General features: G+C 42.8%; 1 protein-coding gene across 3 annotated transcripts in view; it reads right to left on the reverse strand.

Annotated features, from left to right (window-relative positions):
* The window catches only part of PCNX2 (pecanex 2), a 152,272-nt gene extending 134,211 nt beyond the window's left edge, over positions 1-18,061 (reverse strand). The window contains exons 1-6 of one of the 3 annotated variants that reach the window (XM_088161511.1): positions 17,804-18,043; positions 11,590-11,795; positions 8,986-9,100; positions 8,231-8,259; positions 6,657-6,693; positions 4,503-5,792 (exon numbers count right to left, since the gene is read on the reverse strand). In XM_088161511.1, the coding sequence (XP_088017637.1) occupies positions 4,503-5,792; positions 6,657-6,693; positions 8,231-8,233 (1,330 nt within the window). In that variant the 5' untranslated portion in view covers positions 8,234-8,259; positions 8,986-9,100; positions 11,590-11,795; positions 17,804-18,043. Of the gene's footprint in view, positions 1-4,502; positions 5,793-6,656; positions 6,694-8,230; positions 8,260-8,985; positions 9,101-11,589; positions 11,796-14,425; positions 14,489-17,803 lie in introns of those variants that run through there. The other 2 variants (XM_088161508.1, XM_088161510.1) reach the window with 2 other exon arrangements.
* Positions 18,062-22,490: the final 4,429 nt, after the last annotated feature.

Consider the following 22,490-nt stretch of genomic DNA (forward strand, 5'->3'; position numbering starts at 1 on the left):
TTTTTTTCCAGATGCCAGACTTGTCATCTACTACCTCTTCAGACTTAAAGACTGAAATTCTAAAATTTTAGCCTGTCAAGCCTTACACATTGAGCATCAGATTCAGGGAACTGAGTTCTGCACACCAGTTCCTCCACATCCAAAGAGGTGCACCACATGCCATGAAGCCCCTCTCTGGCACAAGAGTCAGGAACGATACACAGCTGCTCCAAGAGATGAGCTAGCACCAGGCAGGGCTTTATTTCCTAGGTGCTACCCACCTGCCAGCAAAATCACCTGCTGTCACTTCCCACCACGACTGTCAACTGCACCGGTGACTCAATGCACATGATCCCTCCTCCCCATGACTACATGGCATGTGATAGTCCTCTCTCTCACATGCAAGGGAGGAAAAAAAAAAGTCTAAAAATACCCAGAGGAATATGTTTTAGTTTTTTATAGGAGAAGGGTAATTGCTTGGGATCCAGAACAACTCACTCGAGGTTGTGGTTTGTGCATTGCCCAGAATGATGAGAACCTTTTCTAAAAAGAGCCTGCAAAACATCTAAATTCAGGCCATGCAGCCCTGGTTTAGTTTCTCCTGCGCCAGTCCCCACCACTCCCACGGCAGCCTTTGCTCCTCAGTGATAATATTGCCTGTCCTAGATTACAAGCCAGCTGTGCCAAAGGGGACACACAGGAGGCTTTGCCCTGCATAAGTCTGATGCACAACTGCTCTTACTTGATTCAAGACACATCAGAGGGACTCAAAGCAGCCAATAAACCCAGGTTTTCTTACACCTCTCAAAGACTGAAAAAAGTTTGCCCTGCAACACACTTTCATCACGTGGGTGGTACAAATGTGGTTCAAAAGTGAAAGGACACTGGTCTGAAAGTCAGTTTTAGCAACAGTGTCAGTGATATTTTCTCACAATCTAAAAGAGGTGGAGTGGCTACAGAACAGCTCTTAGAGCTTTTATATCCTGTATTTTAACAAGTTAAATCTGGCACCCTCAGAAGTGTAAAGAAAGGCTTTAATTTTCTCATACAGCATTTTACCAAGCCATCTACTAGCGAAGACTTATGTGGCCAGGATGATAACTCTTCTACTTCCACAGAACACACAAGTCCTGTGAGGGACCACCCATAACAAAGACCCATCCATGACATTCACTCACTTGCCAGAGTGCTCTGATGAGCACATTTCCCCACCTTCCACAAATTATGCAAAACATCAGCTTTCTTCCACACAGCTCTGAATATCCAGCTTTCCAGGAATTTGCCAAGTTTTTCACATTGCCTAATAAAAATCTTTCTGGGGTGCATTTCACACTCATTTGGACCAGACATCTACTGTTAACTTTTGCCAATTAGACAGTTTGCAAGGTTAAAAGAACAAAAACCAAACAGAACCAACCTCCTCCCTCAAAACAACTGGTGCACAGCTTGACTCTGTATTCCCACACACGCACACACTTTTCGTAACAACCACTCTAATGTGGGAATAATGTTAATTCAGATCTGTTCCAAGATACTATATTATTAAAGCATATTTGCAATTGCAAGGCTGTAAACAAATTAAAGGCTTTCTCATTCCTAAAATTCAGTCTTGCTAAGGGGAAGCTGCCAGTAATAACAGTAATTTATTTTAACAAACAGCACGTTCTGACTAGGCTGGAAAACAAAGCCTACTTGCTCTTAAAAATAACTGCCTTTGAACTACCTCTCCCAAGCTCAAGGAGTTCAGATTGAACCTCCTTTTTCCCACAGCACCAGTTGAAGGTGCAGAATCCACAGCAGGGCACCCTCTTTCCAGTCCCTCTTCTGCTTCAAGATGACATTTGCTGAGCCCACACTGCAAACAGAGACACTTAATTTCACATGCATGCAGCTCAGCTTCACTATCTCACAAAAGTAAAGCCTTAAGAAAACAGAAATTGGAAGATTTAGAATAGATATTATTAAGAAATTCTTTACTGTAAGGGTGGTGAGGCACCCCAAAACAGGTTGCCCAGACAAGTTGTGGATTTCCCATCCCTAGAAGTGTTCCTGGCCTACCGGAAAGTGTCCCTGTCTATACCAAGGGTTTGGAGCTAGATGATGTTTAAGGTCTCTTCCAAACAAAACCATCCATGATTCTATGAAATTCAGTTCAAGTCATTAAATAGAGCTTGGTTTGAGGGAAGAGCAGAATTCTTGCTTCCTCATCATCTTGTATAAGAATCTTGTTCACCAGATCTAAAGCACAATAACTATACACACATTATTAAGTTTTTGGATTGGGGTTTGGGTTTTGTTTTCATTGTGGAATCTGACTTGCTCTGATCATCCATTGCCTTCTTTCATTTCATCTTCCCTGTTCATATTATCTGAGGATACTTGTCTGAAAGGCCTTTCTAGATTAGCTGTACACTCTCTTTTTAAATTTTCATTTAAATTTACCTCTTAAATTCTCTTTTCCAGCTAAGTCACATCACTCGGAAGTACAATTATTGTGTAAGTGCTCCTTTTTACAGCTGAGGAACAGAAAAGAATCACAATCTGTTTGCTGCACCCCTCATGTTGCTGTGTGCTGTTGTGCAGGTAGGTGACTCTGCACCCCAGGAATCCAGCAGGGCTCAGCAGGCTCAGGTGAGAAGCAGGGCTTGCTCAGCACTTGTCTTGGGCAACCAGAGCACAGACTAGAGTCAGCAGGACAGGCTGATAAACTCGATAGGGAAGGATAGAAACTGCAGCGAAGAATAAACAGCTTGGGAAGGCAGGAGAGATGGGTAAGATTCACCAGAAGAGAGGCAGCAGGTCTAGGAAGAGCAAAATTCACTTCTCCTGTACTTACCCTCCTCTCATTCCTTCATCATATGGAATTGAGAGGAGGGTAAGTACAGGAGAAGTGAATGCAAGCTGTGGGGTGGGCTTTAGGTGGGCTTAAGGGTGGAAAAACCTAAACCAGCAACAGTGTGGATTGTTAGGAGGAACAGAAGTAAAGAAAAGAGCATACCAATATGAAAAGGAACACAAATAAGGAGGTGGGCCAGGATGGACCTTAACTGAGAAAGGATGACTGAGGAAGGAAAGGCACAGAACTAGAAATTCAAGTGGAAGAAAAAAATGGACCCAAGTGAAAGATGGAATGAGACAGGGGTGTAATACATTGGCTAGAACAGACAAATAGTGAAAGATAAATGGAATCTAAAAGAAAATGAAAAATTGAGAAGATAAATCTACTTATTTTTTGAACAAGATAAAAGAACACATTTCACAATAGTTCTTAAAAACCTTTTAGTCGGTTGGGCCTTTTTCATTTAATGGCAGGTTCTTGCAGAAGCAAGCTGGGGGAACAGGGGGCAGACAAAACAGGACTGCCAAGCTGTTCTTGTAGGGTACTATCAAGTTTCTTACCTCCCATGCAAACCAAGTATTGAGACTGCACCCTCTGAGGTTTTCTTAAAACAGCTTATTATAGGATCTAAGGTAAAACAATCACTTTGGAGAAAGGGAAGATACTGGTTGTCTTATTTCACTTTGACTTAGATCTTCTAAACCGATTGCGCTGACCACTTGAGGAAATATCCTGAGATTGCATCTGCCTTCACTGCACTGTATCTCACATCCTCATTAAATGGCTCTACTAATTTTGCTGGAGGGCTGCTAGAGACACTACAAACAACAGCCCTTCCCAATAGAAAAGGGTCACAGAGTTCAGTGACAGCAATGACAATGCTGATTAAAATCAGAAATTTCTATACAAAAGCTATAAATTGTACTGCATATAGGTTTTTTAATTAGTGGATTGATTTTGTTTTAAATAAAAGCCCTCTTGATTAAATGCAAACTTGCATGGGAATATACTATTTTTCATTAAAGTACTGGAGGCTTTCACTGAAAACAGCCACCAAACTTTCATCCTTAAAATACAATATTTTAATTTGAAGTGACTGAAAATCAAAACTCTTACCTATTGAGAACAAGTACATGATTTTTCCTTTTTTTTTTAATTATAAACCAACCCACAACCATTCAGGAAATTTAGAAATATAGGTATGTGCACGCACACGTTAGCTAAAAGTTGAACCATCTCCAGTGACAATTCCAGGTTTCATACTTAGAGGCACACAGACTCCTCAACATGCACCTGGTAAGACGTGCAAGGGCAGGTGTAATACTACAGCTATACACATTTTTGCAAGATACTTCTAGGATTCCAACAATCCAGGCACACTATTATAGTACAGAATACTAAAGACCTAATGGAGACCTACCAAGCTTATCACTAGGTTTCGTAGAGGAAGAAAAACTGTTTTCTTCAAGAAGATAAAAATATTTTAAAACTGCAGCTGACACTAATCACACACTTTCACTAAACCACTTTGTCCCACCAAGTCCAGCCCTACCCTGGCCCTATTAGCAAAACCAGTCTTCCTCTGGGAATTTGCCTTACTGCAGATATCCAGCTAAGCTGCTCTAAGTAATCAAACTCGTCACAACATCTTTATTCCAAAAGAATTGTCATCCAAGCATAATACCTCCAACAAGCCCATTTTCCTTTGTCGTCTCCATTTTAACAGTGGATTGATTAGATGTCTTCATCTTTGAGGTATTAATGGATTCCAAGAGGGACACAAATTCTAGAAAGTTAGATTCGTTGGGCATCTGACCTTCTTTAGCTTCTAGATCTGATTTAGAGGTTGGTAAGGTCTTTTCTTTGTCAGATACCTCTACAAAATTCTTACTTAAAAGCACATCTGTCCCACTGTCTACACTCAACACCCGCATGTGCCTCTTTTCATGAGCAGTTCTACAGGACTGCGGGTCTAGGTTATGCAGGTCTTCTTTAGAACTTAAATCCACAGTCTGGACATTTTCCAAAGCGTTTTCCTGATTTGGATCTGAAGAAGTGTTAGTTTCTAGAGGCGTATTTGCTGGATTGCTGAGCTCCTTTACTGCATCACCCGATTCATAGCCAGAGCATTGGTTGGATGACAGCTCTGCCCTCAACATTTCTGGAGTTCTGTCACTTTCACTAATTTCTGAGCAAGGCTTAGCTTTACTGTCATCAGACAGGTCAAATGTGATAACAGGGATTCTGAGCTGTTCATTAGTTTGCTGACTTGACCAGCCTGCTCTAACCACACCAGAGTCAAGGGCTGAGCTTGTTCTCTCACTTTCCAGGGCCTGTAAGTGGACAGAGCCCGGTAGGTCACTGAGAGTGGTGTTTGGTGTAGTACTCATTGTGATGACAATTTTAATGGGCTCGCACAGCTGGTCTCCAGGAAGAGAACTGTCCACTACTGCAACAGCAGTCTCACTGTCTGAGCAATCAAGGTCCTCATGGCTACTACCAGCATTGCAAGAACTTTCCATCTGCTCGTGCTCTTTGGTTGCAGGGGCATTGCACTGTGGGCAGTTACTGGTAAAGCCTGTCTGTGGTGATTCCTCTGGCAATTTCTCTCTTTTGTAGCTTTTAGGATTACTTAAATGGTCTGAAATAACCGAATTTTCACTGTCCCATGGCTCTGAAGAAACTCCAGTCCTTAAAATATCACCTTGAGATGAAGAAATATTAGAGAAGTTTTTAGCTACATCTCTGTCCACAAAAATATCTTGGGATCCATGGTGGCCACAAGGCTGTCCATTCACTCCTTTTTCATTTACTCCATCACCAGGAAATGTTTCCATAGCAGCTGGTTTTGTTGCTATTGCTGACGTGGTGGCACCTGAACTGGAGGTTGTAGAAACAGGTAATATATCTGCTTTGATACAGGGTGAGGTAGATGAAACTGGTGGTGTAGCCTGGTCTTCTAGTACCGTAACACCTAAGAAAAAACATTTGGGCATTAGGTCTCACATGAACACTCAGCATTATTCAAGTATGATTGTTAACCAACAAAACATGATCCAGAGCAGAGCAAAGGAAGCACAGATGATGTAGCTGATTCAGACAGTTCCAAAGCAAAGAGGGATTTTTTTGGGTAGCTACATATGAAATACTACAAAAGCAAGCTAGAACCCTTCCAAGTCAGGACAAGCATAGCAGCATGTCTATTTAAATAATCAAAATAGTTGAAGAAAAAGCTGATTTAAAAATCAAATGTTTTACAGAACTATCCTCACTCAGGGAGACGTGAAAAAGAATAAGCCAATGCTGCAGGTTTGCTACATCACTTTCTGCAATTCCTAATGGTCACACGGGATATGGTGATCAGCTTTAACAAAAACAAAGTAATATTTAAAATATTAAGACATCTCAAGCACTGGAAGTGTAGGCAAAGTGAAGTGTACGAGAATATACAACACAGAGTTAAAGGCTGACAAACACAATAGAAGTATACAGCCAGATGTTTAAGGGCTCTAAGATGCAATCCAAGTGTTAGCTTCCTAGTTTAATGCTTTACAGAAGCGCAGAGCTTCCCAAGAACGTGGGGCAAGGCCCTTTCATCTACCTGTATCAAAATGGGGAGAGCTATTCGCACATCCCTCAAAAGGTTGCAATCCCAATCAGCTTGGCTGATAGCTGAGAAAGCTTAGTCTGTTACAATAGCTTTGAAATTTAGTTCTGGCTCTTCAACTCAGATAGGAGGCACAACAGAACCTGCCATGGGGTCCTCCATGCCATTACTTTTTGTGCCAAGCAATGATTGAACAACAGTTTTAGTGGAATTATAAAGCCTTTAAAATACCTCTAAGGTCTTCAATAGTTTCCCGTGTTGGCAGGTCCTAAAAAAAGAAAAGAAACACACAAGATTAACATGGTCATTTATTAAATTCGGCTGGAAAAAAATAATCTATCAATGCAGCTATCAATAGCTATCTAGTCATAGGTTAATTCCAGCATTGGTAAGCTGCTTTAAATCACTGAAATTTGAACATGTACCTTCGCACAAAATGCAAGGGGTGAGTGAGAGAGATGGTTGTAGAACAGTCATGCTCCAAATTGCATCACTGCAATTGTGTGTGATGTTTGGGGAGGGGAAAGAAAAGCAAGATGTTCTTTAAAAAAATGTTGCAGTGCCTAATCCATATACATTTTTTTTAATCATTAAGGAATAGAATGTGTTCATCTGTTCCACTTTTCCAGCTATGTGTTTCCAAAGCACTAGAATGAAAAGTTTGGCCTTTAGCATTGGTGAGTATTTCTCAATGGAAAATTAGAGGACAGAGACATTAAATTAATACAGAATCATTTGGATTCCAAGAAAACTTTGAAGGTCATTTAGTCCAAATCCCTTCTGCAGTACACACACACTCAAAGCAGGTACAGTTTGAGCAAGTTGTTCAGGGCCATCTCCAACAGAGCTTTGAAAATCTCCAAAGAAGGAGATTTCACAACTTCTTTGGAAAACCTCTTCCAGTATTTGACCACTCACTTGGTAGGGGAAAAAAAAAACAACATACCAACCATCAAAAAGTAAAACAACCCCAGACAAAAGACATTAAATGTAATTGACCTAACTGTAGCTTTCTATGGCTGCAACTTTCTTATCGTGTCACAGGGCACCTCTGAGAAGAGCGTGCTCAGTCTGTTGTGTATCTTACTATTAGAAAACTGAAGACAGCAGTAAACTCTTCTTCTACACTTACAAAAGTTTAGCCTTAAAAATGCTAAAACATCCCATCTGCCTGTCCTCACACATCATGCTCTTCAATCACCTTGGCAGCCTCTGCTGGATTCTCATCAGCAGGTCAATATGCACGGGAATTAACTGGGGAGCTCAAAACTAAACACAATAACCCAGAGGAATACTTCAGGAGTTTAAATTCAATAGCCTAAGTGCATAATTAAGAACAAGAAATTGAAAAAAAAAGACTGTGGCTCTCTTCTGACTGACAGGTGCCAAAACAAGAGGAAATTATTATTATTTTCTAAAATTTCATGGTGGCATCCTGGCAGCAAGAACAGGAGACTCAGCTTGACAAGACCCAACCTACATGTTTGGAAGTGGGAAATTAAGATGAGATCTGAGGAAGACATAGGTTTGCAGAATGGACAAATACCAGAATACTAGAGAGAAGGACAGAAACATGGTGAAAAATATTTTACCTCATTAAAAAAAACAAAAACCAAAAGAACTATTAATGCCTGTGAATCATACAGATGCTACAAAAAGGTAAAAACACTCCAGGAAATGAAAAAATAGTCCTGATTCAGACCAGGATTTAAGTAATTTGTAGTAAATAGGGATAAAGGGTGGGTGTGGAGGAATATGAAGACAAAATGAAGAATCAAATAGCCACTCATTCAGAAATCACTAACCATCCTCTGCACTGACCGAGGCAGGAGTCCTGTAGAAAAAAATAGCATGGCATCACATAATTAAAGATGTTATCACAGTATGCAAGGGGAGCAGCTTAAGATTACACAGACAGTGTTATTCTGTTTCTTACTTTTTTGAAAATTCCTTCAACTTATCATGAGTGTTTCCTTTTTTTTTTCTTTAATACCATTTACATACATCACTGATATCATTTCATATACCTTTGATTTATTAAGAACAGCCAATGACATTGAGTGCACACATACGTACTTTTAACCTCCTGTACACATCTCTTAGATTTAAATGGCTTTTATGCTTCGTTTAAATATTGAAGAGATGTTTTTGGTTCATTTTATAAGCCTAAGTCTAGTTACACAAAACCAAATTATTAATGCTCCAGGAGCAGGTCCCTTAAGAGGCAACAAAACAATGCTGATTGCATTAGCCTCTCCCTTCTCTCAAAGCAGCCCCAAATACCAGCTCTTGGCAAGATTTACAAAGGCCACTTGCTATCTATAGAGCAGGGAGAGCCCTCCTAGGAAGTGCAGCATTATGTATGACAGTTTCAGCTCTGCAAAGCCAAATCTTTAGGGCAAGGCTGAGTGGTAGCAGTGGAATACCCAGCAGATGCATGGAATGACCTTTCCTGCTTGGAGCAGGCCTATGTTACAAGCAACGAGCACCTGGCAACACAGAACTGTGTGTGGTGAGCTGCATGAGGTGAGGACAATGCTGGAGGAGTGCACATACTAACCGTGGCTCCAGGGGAGTCCTGCGAGTGCGGAGCCTGCGCTCTGGAACTGTCAGGAATTGTCTGGGTAGAGTCATTTTGGCTGGTCTCACCGACGGCATGATCCCCCGAGTTATTGCTGAAGGGCAAGCACATGAAAGATAAAGCAATGCTTCTCACCACAGGGCATCACAGTGAGTTTTGGGAACAAAAGAGGAAGAAGTAGCACAGCACAATGAAGTAACAGCACTTCTTTCCCCTCCAATGAGAAAAGCACAAGGCTGTAAAAATATTGTAACACCTTTCTGCACTTCCTTCCTCACCAAGACGACTTTATAAAATCTAAAGAATAAAAACCCCTCGATGTAAAACGATTATGGTGTCTTCAGAGGTAGAGCTACGAGAAGAACAATGACATCTCTTCAACCTCCCTATGCATACATATATAATGCCATCTAGCCTGCCTGATACACACACAGATTTATTGGCAGAAAAGGCTATTTGGGGCTTCTCCTTAGACATATGACAATCAAAAGCTACTCCTTTCACAATTTTTGCTGTTTAAGTCCTTGAGTGCATAAGCCTTATCTAACTGCCTGTTTATCTGGAAACCTCCCATAAAACACCTAGTTGAATGAAAGACAGAGAGTACTAATATAATCATTAGACCAGAAAATAAAATTTTTGCTCTGGTCTAGGCAAAGCAAATATACAGCCATTATTAATTTCATATATTATAAGGCAATTTATTGATCAGTTCCTTTGTGGATACACTAAACTACCCACTAACTCCTTTTGAACATACGTTCTACTAGCTTTTCCATGGATATAAGCAGGTATTTTTGGAAAAGGTTTACTATCAATAACCTACAAATATTCTCTTTGTCACGTATAATGCAACAAAAATTCCGTTTAATAAAAAAAGCACAAAAAACCAAAAAACCAAAAAAAAAAAAAAAAAAAAAAAAAAAAAAAAAAAAAGAAAAACAGCACAGTGAAATGTTGAAAAGAATGGGATTGGGCTTTTCTATTGGTTCATGGTGGTTTATGGAGGCTTTTTTTTTCATCAAAAATTTACTGTTAAAATTCTAAACCTGTATATAAGCTATAAAATTATTTACCTGGGGGGTCTCTACCATCTTTCCACAATACCTGTTTTTAGTTAACTGGCTTCAAAAACTTGCTCAACCAACCTGCCAGCTATCAAGGTCTGTTTAAAAAATTCTGTGATCCATCTAGTCAAAACAATATTAAGTTCTTTATTTTTCTGATCATGTACTAAATAATGGATTGTTGTGCATACACAAATCAAACTGGGAGGAACAGCCACACGACTTAACACACAACTTTAAAGTTACTCCACCTTTACTTCTCAGTCAAAACAGCCTGAAAGGCATAATCCCATCAAAAATTAAAATGTCGTATGGTTATAGACACAGGCATTTCTCAGAAGAGTCTCAATGCAGGCAGACCTTGACTGTGCCAGCAACATCACTGCCAGGAGTGTTGCACAGATGTGCATGTGTAAAGACATAGTTTGTGTTCCTCTGTGCTGCTGCTCTTCTATCTTGATACTACTTATCTGGCACAGAGCTAGCAGTAGCAACTGCAAATGCATCAAAAAATACCCTAAGTTATTATACAGAGCTCTCTGTTGAAGCTTGACTGGTAGTTTTAACAAAGCTACTCAATTTAAGCTTGCTTTGGACATTTCTATGCTTCTGCCACTTTTAGATGTACCTTATTTCAGCATTTTTCACATCTGTCATAACACTTGATATCACTAAAAGCCACTTGCCAGCTTCATTTGTTTGCATGACTCAAGCTTTAAAAACCAGCCAGAAAAGTCTCCATTTATTCCAAAGAGCATATAGTGGAACATTCTACCAATACACAAATCTGGAAAATGTCAGTACTAGTCTTCATCTCACTACTGCTTTTACCTTTAATACCATCATAGCCTGGAAGCAGCCTTATTGATTATATCCAGCAAAGACTAATAGTACTTGGCTCCCCGACAGAGAAGCTACCACTACCTACCAAATGCCCCTGAGAAATAAAAGCAGTACTAGCTTTCTTCATGAACAGGACCACAGAAGCATCATAAGTAGTCACAGTAAAGCATAAGGGGAAAAGCATCTTAGGTATCTAGACGTGATCTGAGAGAGATGTTACTACAAGCACACAAAGGCAACATGAGGTTGCCTTCACTTCCAAAGCCATGATATTAAAGCATTTTCTTTACCAACAGGCGCCTGACACTTGCCTGCCTCTTCCCAGCAGGTAAGCACAGTAGGAAGAGAAAGGAGCAAGCATTTATGGCTTCCCCAAACAATTTCTTCCAGGTTTTCCTCAGGATCTGTTAGCACCTCCAGTATGCATCTCCTCTACCACCTTCATGGTGCCCAGCTGCTGCCCGACCTCTGAATCAGGTGCAGCTCTGCCTGCTTCACCAAAAGAACATTTCAGCTCCCCAGCTGAAAAGCACTAAGCAAGTTTTGAAAGTGTCATTCTTCATACAGCTGTAAGGAGTATTCTTGCATTCAAAAGACGTTTCTGCTATGCAGGACCATGGTGGCAAACTCAAGCATTATACATAATGTGTCAGAAATGCAATGAAAACCTTACCTACAATTTGAGGACTGAACCGCTTCTCCTTTTTCAACCTCTGTATCTTTACACTGCCTTCCATTTTTTCTTGAGAGCTTTTGTTGAATTACTTCGCCTTTATCAAACATAAGGTGCAAACGGTAGCTGATCACCTTTATTACTGTGAAGAAAACTGTCACCGAGCTGCAGTACACAAAAACTGTCACTGCATTTGCTGGAAAAGCCTACAGAAAGAAATAATGAAGACACAAAGATAACAGTTTGCTTTGAGAAGATGCTGCTAGAATTTTTAAATACAATAAACGTATTGAGTTCTGCTCACAGAAAAGGTTTAAGGGTTTCTTCAAGTTTCAAACCATTTCAACAGATCTAGTCTTCTTTTTATTCAGTGTGGATACTATTTATTATCAAAATCAGCAAAATCTCACCATTGACAAACATTATAAAGCTTTTTAAAAAATACACTCCCATGTTAATGCAGCTGCAGCCTCTCCTAAACTACGAATTCATAAAAATACAGACACAAAATGGTGCATTAGTTATCTACAAACAGGAAACCTTTAGAAAAATTCTGTCATCTTACCCTCTACGATAGTTATGACTCAACAGTAAAACACTGTAGTTTGAAGTCCATTTCCTAATGCCTCACAACATGTTCCCAAATACCTTAACCACTGAGGTATTTTAAATAATTAGTCAGGACTAGTCAAAACAAATGAATAAATACACAGAGAAACATCCTGTCCTGGCTGAGGCTCGAGGAGTGAGAGATTGGCTGTGTGGTGCTTAGTTGCCAGCTGGCATTAAACTATGACATAACCTCTTTGAATTCTTTTTCTAAAGTACATAATTGTTAATTTGCAGCTGTCTGTGATCTGTTTGCTGATCTATGATGAGCACCGCAGCTCTCAGTCATTAAAATTAATTACAGTTGAACTATAGTCTGTAAAGTTCTTCCAGAGACATGACATACCAACAACTTTTTTATATACAAATACTTCCTTACAGTAAAGGGCAACTCATAGCAATGGACATTTGCAGTTATAATTGAAGTACCAAAGTCTTTACTATAGTCATGGAACATGCTTATGTATTGTCATTACACAGCTGCAGTCTCACAGGGAGTTTAATCTCTTTTCAAGTTTTAGGGGTTTTATTTAAACAGAGTTTTACTATATTCTCACACAAGAACACAACAAAAAACCCCAAGCAAGACAAAAAAAACCAAAAAAGGTTTTCAATCCTCAGGACTAACTAAAAGCCTGCTGAAGGTAATTTTTAAAAATGGTCTTTACTTTGGGACTGAATCAACCATTTTTTCAAATTCATAAATAAATCACACTGACCACAAAGGTAAAGGAAGGGGAACAAGGCATGCTTATTTCGTCTTTAGAACAAGACACCACATTTATCTTGATGTTTAAATTAATATGTTGAATCATTTCTGTGCTGTGACAAGCAAGTGGGATGCACTTCTGATGCTGCTTTTGGCTCACTGAGACTTCATACCATCAAGATGTACATGTGAAAATTTTCAGGCGAATCCTTTTTTATGAATATTCTGATTCAGATACAAAGAATCTATTGCACAATAGTGGAGCAGCTATTTTGTACATAATACTAATGATCCCTAATAAGACAGACATGACTTTCTACAAGTTGAGGCTTAAGTCTCAAGTCTTAAGTTAAGAGTACTTCATGGTACTGTGTAAATACCAACTCTCAGCATACCCTTCAGTTACTTAGTAAACTCGGGCCAGAGAGAGGATCCATTAACCAGGTCATGTTCTTGGGGTATAAGGCTTACTGGATGAGGTTGAAGAACTTGAGGTTAAAGAAATTGTGGTTTATGACTAATGTTTTTACAAAACGAGTAAGAAATTGCTCGGTTCCACAAAGGGTGACAGCCACAATTATGTGTAATGACTTGTTTAAGAGAGATTTGTTCACCTTCCAAGGAATTTCTTCAACTATACATTTAAAGGCACAGATCAACCACTCATTATTAAATAACAACTCAGAATGGCCCACTAGAAAAGCAGTGCTTTACACAGGTGACATTCATAATGCTTAATAAATATTATATGAATAATGTCAAGAGGACACGACAAAAATAGATTTCCAGTAGTGCAGACTATGCATGCAGAGAGCATGCTACAAGAGAGACCCAGATGAAGCTCCTAGATTTTTGAGTGGAAAACAGGGCCAGCTTTAGCAAATGCTGAGTGCTGCATGTCCTCATCCCTGTCTTGTGACCAGACCTACCGTAGCCGTGCCCTGAGCCAGCTCGTGGTCTCTGTGCCCATCTGTCTGAGACTCACTGTGTTTCAGTGTGCTCACCACACCAAGACTGCCAATGGCCACTGCATCTCCAATACTCTCAATCTTGGGGCAGGCTGAGTGCTACAAGCCAGCAGGTTGCTCCCTGTCCACATGAGGAATTAGGAGAAGGATGAAGCTGATAATGGAAAGCCCTCCATTCTCTGTATCAGGCCTCTTGCATAAGGTACCAGTGTCATATGACTGCAGTTGGTGTTCCCAGGTACAGACAGGTGAAAGCTATCATATCCATGCTAAGGAGGAATTAAGTTATAGACCACTGAGGAATTAGATGATAGAGTCACTTTTGATGCACTATAGTTATAATTAGCCTGGTTTTCTATGAAAATGAGGTTTTATAATCACACCATGTGTCTGCACCATCATCTCCCTCCATCCCCTCAGTTGAAAGGTAGCCAAAGAATTAAAAAGTTATTCAGCGAACTTTAAGAGAATACACCCCACTGGGCAAGGTCACAGCAGCACACCAGCACACCTCCTCCATTAATGAGAGGAACCCACACAGCTCTCTGACCTTTCGATACCACCCCAGCAACAGGAAAAACTTCAGTTGAGCTGACATCTTACTAGAAGCTAGGAAAAAAAATTCCACAAATACAAATTCATTAGAAAGCAGGCTTCATGACTTCCCACAGGTTTCTTTGGAAGCCCTAGTTTTCTTCATTCTTGTCCCATTAAAAACTCTATCATAATGTACTTTTTGTTCTCCAGTAGCTTCTGTTGTTGTACCCCGCACCAGAATATCTTGGGGTCACAGCCAGAAATGCAGGCTGGTGTGGCCCCAAATGCAGCCCAACTTACTGCTGCAAATGCAACAGAGTGGACATCACCACGTAAGGAGCACCTTTGCTTGGGGCTTCTGCCTGCCCAGAGATTGCTCTAAGAACAGCCACATTCTCCTTCACGTGTCTACTGACATTATTTGAGAGTAGCACAAAGGTAGAGGTGATTGAGATATGCACATAAAGGTATGTAACCTTTGAACAAAACACCAGGCCTTGTAAATTGGGCTGAATGATAAAGGGTGCTTAGACCCAGATGTGTCCCACCACTGCTTGAGCCCCTAAAGCAAGGCAGTGCTGCACCTGGGCCTCAGTGTCTCCCTGTGCTACAGAACACAAATGAAGGAAGTACCAAACAAATGTGCAGTCAGCCACTAACATCAGAGATATGCGTGGGAGATACGACACTGGAGCCAAAGTTTATATGTGTTTATATGTGTTAATTAAGGTGAATCAATACTAAGAGATATGTCCATCATGCAACATAAAATATGGGAAGTCAGGTAGCAAATAAAATTCCAGGGGTGTACATTGAGTTCTAAGCGTGTGCCCTACCACACAATAAATAAAGTGCGTAACAGGGTAGCCTATCTCTCTGCTGCAGAGAGATATGTATCCTTAACATTTACAGAGAGATAGAGCAGGGTAAAAGGCGGCCAAGTGGGACTGGAAGCAGCTGACACACTGCTAGTTTTATCACAGTTTACCTCTGAGTAATTTATGTGCCCACACCCTTATACTGCCATGTTGTACTTCTCCTATCACAGCATGATTTGAAGATCTAGTGAGTAAGAAATAACAACTGTGTAAGTTCAAGGGTTCCCTGTCCAACAAAAGGCAGGAAGAACATTGCTGTTGTTTTGGGGAGTCACCCAAACACGATGCACATGCTCTTGCAGCTTGTAAAATAAGCTATAGTACAAGTACTTCCCAAAGCTGCATCTCTACATCACTGATGTTTTACTGGGGCTGAATACTAAAGAGCGATCATTATTTTCATGTGCAAAACACCCAGAGATGTTCAACTGTTTGATGGATTAAGATAACTTTAGATCTTACTATATTATGAAAGTTGATATGGCACAGTTAGAAGAGATCTCAGAACAATTTTCAAAGTTAATTTGAACAGCAATGATGCTCCAAATATCCAATGTACATTTTTAATGTTTAAATGATAAAGTAAATGAAACACGGATTTGCATTTTCAGAGGCGAGGAAGCTAATAAAGGAATCCTTAGTACCAAAGTAAGCTATGCTGAATAAGCTAGAGAAAGAAATTCTCAATCCACACAACAGAAACAACTTGATACTTTAAGCTTCTCAATGCTACCATCAGCACGCCTCTGCTGAGCCACTGTGAAAAAACCAGAAACAGATGGTTGAGTTTTGTCATTTGATTCAAATCACTGTTTGAAAACAGAGTTTCAGAGAGACTTCCTGAATTCAACAAAGGATTATCTCAAGCAAATGAAAAACTTAAAAAGTAGTATTCTGATCTGTTTTGATTTTGCCATTTCAAAAAACATCATTGACTGCTTTAGCTGAATCTAAAATATTGGTGTCAAGTATGTAACATAAATAGCACCCCAAACGTTATTGAATATTATAAACAAAATCTCTTATAAGCCAGAAAAAATCTTTAGTTAAAAAGCAAGTTGAAGTTTCTAAGTGGCAAGAATAGATGTCTTGCATAAAGTTTACCAAACCTTAGAAACAAGCTACTTGAAAACAAGAAAATGTGTAAGGACATAATTACTGTCAGGCAGCCATCATAATAAATGCATTATTCTTATCAAGGACAAAGAATTCCCATAGCAGTATGTTCGCTCAAGAACACAAGTCCTGCTTTTAACCACAGAAAGTCAGTCAGCCTGCAGAAAAAAAAAAGTCCATCTAGATAGGCAAAGATGATGCCCAAGAGAGTTCAGTAGGTAAGTTATGTTTTCTCCCCTTTAAAAAATGACTTCTAACTTAGCTCTGGCCTACAGTCCAGTGTTCTTTTGTGCAACCCCCACACCTTCTTCAGTTCTTACAAGGCTTCTTACAAGGAATCTTTCCAGATGCATACTTATATCAACTGGGACAAAAAAAGTTAGCCTTCAAGTTTTTTTTCCTTTTTCATCACACATATGACTTGGACAGCAAATCCTACAATGCAAGACTCTTGCTGGTTTGCATAGGAAATATGCAATCAATCAGAAGAAAGCATATTGTTATTCTGGTTCATTAGCTCCATGAGCCAGTCTTACAGGAATTCACTGCAATCCATGCCACAAAATCCAATACCAGCTCACACTTAAAAATACAAGATTTACTTTCCACTGAGATGGCAGGGGGATTCATAAATACTCTTTGCTTTTGATAATCAGGCCCATATCTGACCATGTAGGGTGAAGAAACCTATTTAGAAATTGAGAATTTAGTTGAGTCACTCCAGGAACCAAATGGATGGAAACTGCTTCTAACGGAAGCAATATTACCCTATAATCACTGAAGGACACACCGAAATAGAATCCGTGATCCAGCATACTTTAAGCTTTTCTCACACAGTAGGAAAACACAAAAACAAGAGCAAAAGTTTCAGGCTTTTCAGGAAAATACATTTCAAAGTCCAGCAAACAAACTCTAGCTATTATTCACTTGCAAAGTTTAAATTTCAGCACAAAGGGAGCTGCATGCCACAAAAAGCCATGTGATTCACCAGTGACATTCAGCAAGGCGTATTAATTACGTGGTATCTGGATTTTTCCACGTATTTACCCTTCTTAGCAGGTAAGACTAAATCAAACTTAAAAAACCAAAACAAAACAAAACACCTGTCTCAGATTTTTGAAGAAACGTCCCCACGGTCATTCAGCAAAGGCCACCCTGCAGCCCTACCCAACTCCTTCAGCAGGGCTAAGGGTCCGGCCCCTGCCTAGCGCAGCCGGCGGACTCACCCCGTTAACCTTTAGACACAAAATCCCCATGTAAAGCCCAATATTTAAGCCCCCCAGAGGGCCCTTTACAGCCCGCTGAGCGCACACGCCCTGGCCGATGCCGCCTGCGGGCCGGGGCCCGCGGCTCCCACCCCGGCCCCCGGTGCCGCCCGCCGCCCGAGCCCCTCTCACCAGGTGCAGGGCCATGGGCAGCGTCAGCAGGAACAGCCACAGATAGAGGTGGCAGCTGTTGGTGAAGGCGCCCTGCTCCGGGTCGTGGTACCAGCCCCCGGTCAGCGCCGCCCACACACCCTGCCCCACCAGCCGCGCCGCCGGCGACACCATGGCCGCCCCCCGCCGCCGCCACCGCCGCCCCTCAGCCGCCCGCCGCCGCCGCCGCCATGCCGGGCGCCCGCGGATTCTCCCATGGTGCCCCGCGACGCCGAGCATCCCGCCCGCCCCACCCCGGGCGCCGCCGCCGCCGCCGCCGGGAGGGCGCCGTCACGGGCCGTCCCCCGCCGGGCACCGCGCCCGCTCGGCCCCACCGCGGGCCGGGGCCGCCGCCCCACAGCGGTCCGCGCCCGGCTTCTGCCCGGAGCGGCGGCAGCGCTCGGAGGCCGCGGGGAGAAGCGGGGCCGGGCCGAGCCGAGCCAAGCAGCGGCGGAGGGGGGGTGGTTCAGGCGCGGGGGCGTCCGTCACGGCCGCGTCCCGCCCCGGGCACCGCGAGGTGCGTTCACAGGTGCAAAAAAAGCGCGGCGCAGGGGCAGCCCCGGCGGCCGCCAGCTGGGCTGCGCGCCTCGCCGGCCACTCCCCCACCGCCGGGTTCTCAGTGATCCTGCCCGATACATCACGAGTTTCCGATCTGCGAGCTCTGCCCAACTTCAGTGTCACCCGTTCTGCGTTGAGACATGTTTTGGGTGGGATGTGGGGAAATTCTTCAAAAAACCCCAAAACATTAGGATTCTTTCATAGATGGGTTTAGTGAAAAACCCAGTCTAAGAGTTTCGTGCAGCTGACCTCAAACTAGTGGGGTGAGGAGGTAGGGGCGTGCTGGAGGAAGCATAGGCAAAGTGGAGGAGAGTGGGTCTGAAAAGGTGAGGAGCTGAGTGGAAACCTTGAGCAGGGAGATTAAAGTCACTGAAGAAAGGCGTAAGGATATCAGGTATATTCTTATGGGACATCCCCGAAGGAAAGGGTGTAAGGATGGGTTGTGAACACCAGGGCTCACCACACATGGTGCTCACCATCTCCCATCCCCAACTATCAGAAAATAGCAGTGAAATTCAGTTTTAAGTCTCTCACAAGCCCCTTCTATGGACTGTTCCACATATATAGACCTTTATTACAGTCAATTTTGTGAAGGATGCATGTATGTAATGGAAACATCTATCATCATGCACATCACCAAATTTACCCTCCTTCAATTCTTCCTGTTCGTGGCTACAGTTTTACAGACCAAACATGCCATTCTGCTGTGCTTTGTGTGGATTTTCTTTTACAAAGGCATGAGACCAAAGATGCTATTAAAGTATTTGTGAGCTCATGAATCACATACCTCAGTTTTCTTCCTGATGTCGCAGGTGGTGTGGCCATGCTGGATGCTTGTTTTGGCTTGATAGGAAGGATGATGCAGCACTTTGAACAAGCGGATGGGAGCAGGGGAGGAATGGCATCAGCAGCACTGCCACCATTAGATGCCTGAGGATCTACAGCCTTGAGGCTTGAGTACTTGCTCAGTGTGACCTCGGTGAGCAACGAAATTTCCTGAGCTGTACGAAGAAGGCACAGTCCTGGCTGTGCCTCATGTGCTACTCCTGTAAACACATCTTGCCAAGCTCCAAAATAGAAAGGTGGGTAAACAAGGGTGTAAATAGAAAGCTTCTTCAAAACCTCCTCTCTTATTTTTTGAGACCTCTAACTCATGTAGGTTAGAATGTGGAAGGCCTAGATAATGCAGACTGCAATTCATATTAGGTAGACTTGTTGTCCTGGTTTTGGCTGGGATAGAGTAAATTTTCTTCTCAGTAGCTGCTACAGTGCTGTATTTTGGATTCTATATGAGAATACTCTTGATAACACACTGATATTTTGGTTGTTGCTATGTCATGTTTGTCTTAAATCGAGGAACTTTTTGTGTCTTGTGTCCTGCCAATGAGGTGGTAGAAAAAATAAAAGCTGGGAGAGTGCATAACCAGGATAGGTGACTGGGGAGGAAGAGGGGGACATTTGGAGTGATGGTGTTTGTCTTCCCAAGTAACCATTACATGTGATGAGGCCCTGCTCTCTGGACGTGGCTGAACACCTGCCTGCCCATGGAAAGTAGTGAATTAATTCCTTGTTCTGCTTTGCTTGTGAGCGTGGCTTTCCTTTCCTTATTAAAGTGTCTTATCTCAACTCACAAGTTTTCTCACTTTTACCCTTCTGATTCTCTCCTCAATCCTGCTGGTGGGGGAGTGAGTGCCTGCATGGGGCTTGGCTGCTGACTGGGGTTAAACCATGACACTTGTCCACACATCACTCAAATCTTTCATTTGGATAATGGTGACACCAAGTATTTTTTTGATATAATGATACTTGCAGTTATGAAGGGTTCCTGTAATTTCCAGGTCAGGATATGTGTTCTGGACACAACGTAGATGCACAGTATTGTAGCTACACAGTTGCAGGAGTGCCAAAGATGAAAAAAGGGACGTCTTTCCTCAATAGAGAGATGCCAGTGAGGCTCTGTCGTCTGTACGTCGCTCTTTTAACCGGTAATTCCACTAGGTGGTGCCGTCAGGAAAGTTAAGGGCACATTACACTGTTTTAGATCATAATATTTCCATTACTGGAACTCCTAGGAACAGCAACTATACACCAAGATTCTGGATTGCTGGGTGCGGAAGAAACACTGAACAAAGTCTAACCTGAGTGCACTGATTGCTAGTGGATGGTGGCACTTCAGAAAGCAAATTTTGGAATAATAGCTCTAGATAAATATTTAAACATTTCACTGTACTGCAACCAATACCTTGTCTGACCCAAAACATTCCACACTTAATTAGTTCCTGCAGATTCTTTTAGATAACAAAGTACAAGGTGGAATTTGTGTGGCAGAACGCTTGTATTACAACATACTTTATGGCTTTTATAATAAGGCAAATATGCAGATAAGGGAAAGGCTTGTAATTACCTCTCTGAATAGCTGCAAGGCAATGTTATATTAAAGGAAATGGGAGAAGAGTTGATAGACATGCTGGTTCTGCATTCTTTCTTTTTGGTTAATGTGGTTCAGTAAGTCACTTCAGCATAATTGTATTTTTGCGTTGTGTATAACTATAAATACAGTGGGATAATGAAGAATTTATGATTTTTGAATACTGTAATTTAATTTTTTTTTAAATTACTGTCTTTATGTTCTAACCTTAGTTCTGTGGTATCCAGCTGCAAATTTTGTGCTTATGTAGAGATGTACAGTGCTCTGGATGTAGGTTTTTGTGCAAAACATTGAGTGTTCATCACGCCAGGTTATTCAACCCAGCAGTGCAGTTTTACACCTTTCTCTAGCTTTTACTTTCCTCCTCGGGGCCTCTGCTGGCGGCAGCCACATCCATAACCACAGGTGCCACAGCACAGTGATTGGCTCCTGGCATGAAAACTCATTTCCTTCCACTTTGAACCACAAGCTGGCGAGACGGGAGGGCGTCCCCAGCCCACACACTTCCCTCCAACTTCCAAGGAAACAACTGTAGTTTAGAAAGTGATACGATTTTTCCACTTAAAACCAGGAGAATCTTTACCCAGAAATAGCACATACACAGCATTTGCTATTTTCAGGCAACCTCTTAATTGAACGGATTATGTGATCGCACCACGCAGGGCTGGGACTCTCAGCCCATGCATGAACAAGATGGTGAGCAGGGGAAGAGTTGGAGTGGGTCCAGAGGAGGGCAACAAAGATAATTAAGGGCCGGGAGCATCTCTCACCAGGAAAGGCTGAGGAGGCTGGGCCTGTTCAGCCTCTAGAGGAGATGACTGAGAAGGGACCTCATCAATGTCTATCAGTATCCAGAGGGAGGGTACCAAGTGGGTAGAGTCAGGCTCTTCTCGGTGGGGCTAAGCAATAGCACAAGAGGCAACAGGCAGAAACTGATGCATAGGAAATTCCATCTGAATACGAGAAAAAACTTCACTGTGAGGGTGACCGAGCACTGGAACAGATTGTCTGGAGAGGTCGTGGAATCTCCCTCACCGGAGATGTTCAAGAACCGTCTAGATACAATCCTATGCCATGCGCTCTAGGATGACCCTGCTTGAGCAGGGGGGCTGCACTAGATGAGCCCCTGCAGTCCCTTCCAACCTGACCCACTCTGTGAGAGCCCACGAGCGGCGGAGGCAGGTGGCAGAGCAAGCACGAACTGAGGAAGCTCGGGTTTCTTGAGAACCCGCTTGAGGTTTGTTCCACAGGAAACCCAAAACCGCACAAGGAAGGAGAGGGGAAGCTGCGGCGGAGGCACAAGCTCTCAGCCCGGTTTGCAGCCCCCGAGGGACAAAAGAGGAGTCACAGCCACCTCCACCTCGTCCCCCGGCTCCGCGGGACCGCACCGACCCCTGCGCCCACCGCGCCCCGCACCACGTGACACCGGGCGGCCAATCGGCGGGCCCGGGCGGGCGCGCGCGGGGCACCGGCGCTGCCCTCCCCGCCTTTCCCGCGCGCGCCTGCGCTCTCGCTGCCGGAGCCCCGCGGCGGCGGCGGCGACCGGGCCGGGCGGCCCCGCCCCTGCCCGCACCCCGCCCTCCCCTCCCGCGGCTCCCGCTCGGCAGCGGCGGCGGTGGCAGGTGAGGATGAGGTTGAGCGGGCGCTACCGCGTCGGCGGCGCTGCTGCTGGTGGCCGCCGGG

The sequence above is a fragment of the Sturnus vulgaris genome, chromosome 3 (genome assembly GCF_052056855.1).
Source record: "Sturnus vulgaris isolate bStuVul1 chromosome 3, bStuVul1.hap1, whole genome shotgun sequence".
In the NCBI taxonomy this organism is placed as follows: Eukaryota; Metazoa; Chordata; class Aves; order Passeriformes; family Sturnidae; genus Sturnus; species Sturnus vulgaris.